General features: G+C 35.2%; 1 protein-coding gene across 2 annotated transcripts; it reads left to right on the forward strand.

Moving 5' to 3' along the window:
* Positions 1-2156: 2156 nt before the first annotated feature.
* LOC103998353 (uncharacterized) lies at positions 2157-3904 on the forward strand. Of its 2 annotated transcripts, XM_009419809.3 has the most exons (3): positions 2157-2653; positions 2746-3035; positions 3579-3904. In XM_009419809.3, the coding sequence occupies exons 1-3, from the start codon at positions 2353-2355 to the stop codon at positions 3621-3623; spliced, it is 636 nt and encodes a 211-aa protein (XP_009418084.2). In that variant the 5' UTR covers positions 2157-2352; the 3' UTR covers positions 3624-3904. The 2 variants fall into 2 exon arrangements, with proteins under 2 accessions (XP_009418084.2, XP_018686983.2); XM_018831438.2 differs by lacking the exon at positions 3579-3904 and having other exon boundaries at positions 2216-2653; positions 2746-3222.
* The last annotated feature ends 2096 nt before the right edge of the window (positions 3905-6000 follow it).

Genomic DNA, 6000 nt, shown 5'->3' on the forward strand with positions numbered 1-6000 from the left:
GTAATCCCATCAACTCTGTTAGGGGCCAACTGGATCCGAAGTTGGGCTAGTTTGGACCAGATTCAAGGCCCAACCAAGATGCTGAAACCCTAGCAAGCGATGGCACCACTTGGGAGACTCAGTCTCCTAGGTGGTCTGGGTAGTTATACCACTCAGATTGGGCAGTGGTACCACCGGCAGCAAATGCTACCAGCGATAGTACCGCCCTTGTCAAGCGGTGGTCTCGCTAGAGCTCGATCTTCGTTTTTTGTCAGGCAGTGGTACCGTCCGTACCCAGGAAACCTGGGATGAGATGTTTTTAGGGTCCAAGTTTGAATCAACTTAAAGCCTATAAATACCCCTCTCATCCCTAGTTAACATACATAAGACTTGGGAGTAAAAATAGAAAGAAACGCTGCTACAATCTTGTGTGAACTCCTCTCAAAAGTTCTAAATGTTAGAATAAATTGAGAGAGGAGTAAGTGGGGGTATAAAGGTTATCTCCTAAACCCGATAAAAAGATAATCGAGTTGTAAAAGGTGGTTGGTCTTTGCCTATTGAAGGAAGATCGATAGTGGATGCCGGTGGCCTCGACGAAAGAGGAATCAGTGGAGTGGATGTAGGTCATGACGATCGAACCACTGTAAAATCTAGTTTGCATTTACTTAGTACAATTTACATTAACTGTAAACTGTCTTCAATATGTTTACGAATACGCCTTCAATCTAAGCATCTTTCCGAGATCGGTTTTAATCGTACGAAATATTTTCAGAACCAACATTTTTACCGCTGCACTAATTCACCCCCCGTCTTAGTACTGACTCGATCCTAACACCAACGAGATCTCGATCTTGACTCTGGCACAACACATGCTTTATGTCTTACTACTATCATAGTTAAACCTGCACACTTTTCTCAATATATAGATTAGATCAAACAATTTATAATTAATTCTATCATCAAAATTCAAGATTCAACATTAATAACGGAATTAACTTTAACTCTCCTTATCAATATGTCATATTAATAGAACCTTGAATTCAAGTCGAGGCAAATTTAATGCATTCCGGCCCAACGTCTGATTCTTATTACTTCAAACGATTTGTCTTTCCATGATCGAAGTTAGTTTTGCATCACTCAAACGCTTATTAGATCATAACTTCATCAATTGATTTCATCATCAAAATCTAAAATTCAACATTATGTTCTATAAAAGATTAAAAAAAAATAAAGGATTTGGATCCTTATCTTCTTTTTTATTTTTTTCCCCTCTTATACCCTAATGTCATCTTCTCCTCTTTTGCAAAAGTCATGTTTTGTACCACCATCAAGGAGAAGGGATGATGTCCTTAATTAAAAGGAGAGGGACAACTAAACCTAAATTATAAGATTATCCTAATTAAAATTAGAGTAATATGTATATCTAAAATAAAATGTAAAAAATCATCTCTAGAAAGAAAACGATTAGGATGTGCACTAGTAAATTTTCCAACCTACCTGCCTAACAATAATCCGCCACAAATTTTGTATCCTCAAACGTCGGCAGGTGTTGCATTATTTTTATAGCATCCGCCACAAACAGGATAATGGATGGACTCTTTACACATACCACCCAGCACAAAATTTGCAGCCCATGTGGTGCTTGTTCTTATACTTTTGTGATCAAATCAATAGATTGATGTTTATGTTTAATTTTTTGCATTCATACGAGAGATGAGATTTTGGAATGGGGTACGGTTTTGGAGGAGCCCTTTGCACTCTCTGAGATTTTTGAAGTTCCGATTTGAAATGCATGCATTGTATTTGGTGGAATTGGTACAAGTGTGATATATGGTATGAAAGAGAAGGAAGATAGGAGGAATAATATTGATAGTAGCTATTCTATATTACAAAAAAATAGAAAAAAAAATCAGTTTCCAGTTTGATCGGAAGAAAATTTTTGAACCGGCCGATACATATCGGTGCGATTAATTTTTCTGAATCTTATTTCCTTCTATAATAGAGAGCGAATCCCTCAGAAAACGTACACTTGATATGATATCAAATATCAGAGAGGCGCCTTTTCAACAAGGAAAGCATGACAAGTAAAAGGAAGTTTCTATTAGCATGTGGATGGTTGACCATCACAAGTCTCGCTAGAGAAAGAGAACTTCTACACCACCTGTCAAGTGGGGGTCAAAGCAGCAGCCTAATAGATAGTTCCTCCTTTCAACACAAGTTGCAAAGAAACATATGGGCGTCTGGAGTGCGATTTCGTGCCGGTCGCGGTGTTTAATTAGACTTGTGACGTCCAATTCAATTATTCTTCTCTTGTGATCGGCGCTTGCCGTGGCTTCGCCTCCTCTTCCGCCACTCATCAACATTCATCAGCTCATGGAAAGGAAGATGGTAAGTGGCTCGCCCAAGGCGAGGTCATGGACTCGGCCGTGGCGATGGGCCAAGACGCTCTTCTTCGTGGCAGCCATGCTGGCGTCCCTCCTCCTCGTCTGTGCTCCCCCGGTGTTCGTCGTCGTGCTTGACCTGCTCCTGCCGCCGACCCTGCTCTCCGTCTCCAACCGCGGCTCTCCTCCTCTCTCCCTTTGGGCTCTCCCGGGACAACTGAAGACCTTCGACTTCCGCTCTTCTTTGATCGATCTGCCCATGGTTTCCGCCCTCAGATCCTTCCTCATCCTGTGTAAGAGCCATCATGCACCGCACTCTCCGCGCGTGGCCATGCCGCAGACTTATGAATGATTCCGACCTCTTCTTCTCTCTTACCTGCTGCAGTTGCTTTCCTCGCCTGCGACGGGGGTCGAGGATTGTATGTGGGGATCACCGCGTTCTGCAGTTCCGCATCGACCGCTTACGTGCTGATCAAGGCGTTCACCATCTACTGGGTGGCTCCGCCGCAACAGGAGCCGCGGTGGATCCTTGCGCTCGCCGGCAGAGAATCTCCGGCTATCGAAGCGTTGTTCTTGACCTCGTTAGCCCTTGCCATCGCTCACATCGCGGTGGCCTACAGGACCAGCTGCAGGGAGAGGCGGAAGCTACTGGTCTACAGAATCGACGTCGAAGCGGTATACGACCATTCTTACATCCTTGATTGCCTTCCTTGCTCCTCCAGACAGTATTATGCTGAACACATCCTTGCCCCCCTCATGTAAGATTAGTGATCACCATTTGGTAGTGTAGTAGTAATGCAGTTTGTTGATTCCCTTCATTGGGCCAGTGGATGTAGAAGGAGGAATTATCTCAATTTTCTTCCTTTTCTTCTTTATCACTTTTCAACTCTGCTAATTTTGACCGGTGGTCCTAATTGACTTTGACTATTCATTTTGAAGACTTTGATTCAATGAGAATGATTGAATTGCCTGTAAAAAATGATTAATCAACAATTTCGTAAAATAATCAACCAAAGACAAATTTTATAGCGCGTAACTTACGTGCATTTCTCACCTTTACATCATACTAATGAACGTAGTTTTTATTTTCCAAATAGCACCTGTTTGACTCACATTTATTCACATAATCTTTAGGAGCTAATGTTCAAATTAAATTTGTAGCAGCTACCTGATTGCTTGTTTGACTTGACTCACACAATCTTTATTCATGCCTTACAGGTTAAGATAAAGGGAGGTCTGATCAAGGAAGACAGCAAAGTGTGAGGAGGTTTTTGGACATTAAGACGAAACAATATAACACAAGGAATATGCTGCCATAATTCTGCCAAAGCCTTCTATCGACAAAAAATATTTACGTGATAATTCTGCGTTCTTGAACATTTTTTATTATGTTTGATTCGACACAGCGTGTAATCTCTGTTTTCATTTTCCTCCCCTCTAAACCTTAAAGAATGTACATGTTCTCCAATTTTCCTTCCTTTCGAATTCTTGGCTCAATCTCTTAAGTGTATACTGATCCAAAGAATAAACAGCCAACTTTTTTCTATTGTTATGATAGCGTTAGGATGATGGAAACCAAAAACGCCACCTAGCTAACATTTGATCAAAGAAATGAAGCATTTCAATTGCCTCGCAGAATTATGTTTTTATAGATTCCACAAGATTTTTTTTCCCCCTCATTTCTTCAATTCTCGAGCTTTTTCAAGAGCCAGAAATCCAATTAAAAATTTTCAATTTCTATAAAGTTAACAAATTTCACTTATTATTAAAATTTGAAGGATTTCCAGTCTTAATTAAAATGTCAACAAATCCTAAAATAATAAAAATCATTAGTTATAACCACACTTTTTTTTTTCCTTTGGAACCAATCTAACTCATGATGATGCAGTTGAAAACTAAAAGATTTTATAACTAAAATAATAACAATCATTAGTTAAAAAATTAACATAGTAAAAATAAATAAAAGATTATTATTTAACTATTTTTTTCTTTTTAAGTCATATTTTTATTTAATATCATTACTTTCAATAGACCTTTAACATAAAATCTTTGGTAACACATGTGAAACACCTATAGAGATGCATATTCAATCCTAAATCAACCATAGGTGCTTCCATGAATTACCTATAGAGATGAAAAAGGAGATAAGCATTTATAGTAAATACTTAAATAAATAAGCATGTCATCCTCATACAGTATATTAGCAAGAATTCAAATATATTATAACTATTCATATGACTCTAATACAAAAAAAATAATACATGTAATCAAATCAATAAGAATAAAAAACAACTCAAATTTATCAGGTTCATTATTTACTTGTATTTATAGGTAGTTATTTTTTTTCTCTCTATAATATATATATATATATATATATATACATGTATATATATATATATATATACATGTATATATATATATATATACATGTATATATATATATATACATGTATATATATATATATACATGTGTATATATATATATATATACATGTATATATATATACATGTATTTTTATATATACATGTATATATGTATACATGTATATATATACTTGCATCTTCCTCTTTTTAGAAAATATAATAATTATACAAGAGGTACATACTAAACCCATGAGAATTTTATCCAATCTTATGAATAATATTCTTAGTGGATTTAAATGTTATCCTGTATGCCATGTTGTGTTGATCACTAAGGATACCTTTCTCACCGGATGATAATATGGTACTCTAGAAAATCACTTTAAAAATCACTCTAAGATTTCCTTCTTCTTAGTGGCTTTAAATGTCATCACATTCTTAGTGAAATGACCCAACCTAGTGAAAAATCGAAGATGCTACAATGGCATAAACCTAGATATTTTCAATATGAGGACATGTTCAGTTTTCGATAAACTTAATAGCTCCTTAAGAATTTATAATATTATATTTCAAATAACATAATATATAATAATCTCAATGTACAATAATGTCAAAGACTCAAATCACTCCTTTTGACCATATCAAAAAATGATCTAATTTTCGAATTAAAATATTAAAAATAATTCAAATCACAACTCAATAAGTACTGTGACTCATATACTGAGTAAAACTTCTCATAAATAAATAATTTGTTTAAAACATATGAATCCTTTATGCATACAACACATGCTTTTGAAGTAGGCATAGATATCAAATATTTTATTAAAAAGGTTGAAACTTCACATGCATTTTAAAATTATGCCTTGTTAACAGAATATGCTTGAATAGTTTTGAGAATAATATAAATGCATTTTTATAATAAAAAAATAAGTGTAACTTGCATCATACATCAAATCATAATTATTGTAGTGCAAAGACTATCTATCATTAACTATTTATAAATAAGGATAAATATAGCCAAGGTATACATGTCAAAACAGGAGATCGTAATAATATTAATGGGTATGATCATGTTATACGCATGGTACAGTAATACATATCTCTCTATGTTATGATCTAGAAAAAAAATTAGTTTTTAAAATATATTTTAATATATAACATTAATTGGTAGGTCCAAATCATAGTCATATTCATTAGACAACTATCATATCATTAAAAAATAATATATCAATTATTTTTTTATAAAACTAAGTGTTTAAACAAATTTATTTTGTATATT

The sequence above is a fragment of the Musa acuminata genome, chromosome BXJ1-9 (genome assembly GCF_036884655.1).
Source record: "Musa acuminata AAA Group cultivar baxijiao chromosome BXJ1-9, Cavendish_Baxijiao_AAA, whole genome shotgun sequence".
NCBI lineage: Eukaryota > Viridiplantae > Streptophyta > Magnoliopsida > Zingiberales > Musaceae > Musa > Musa acuminata.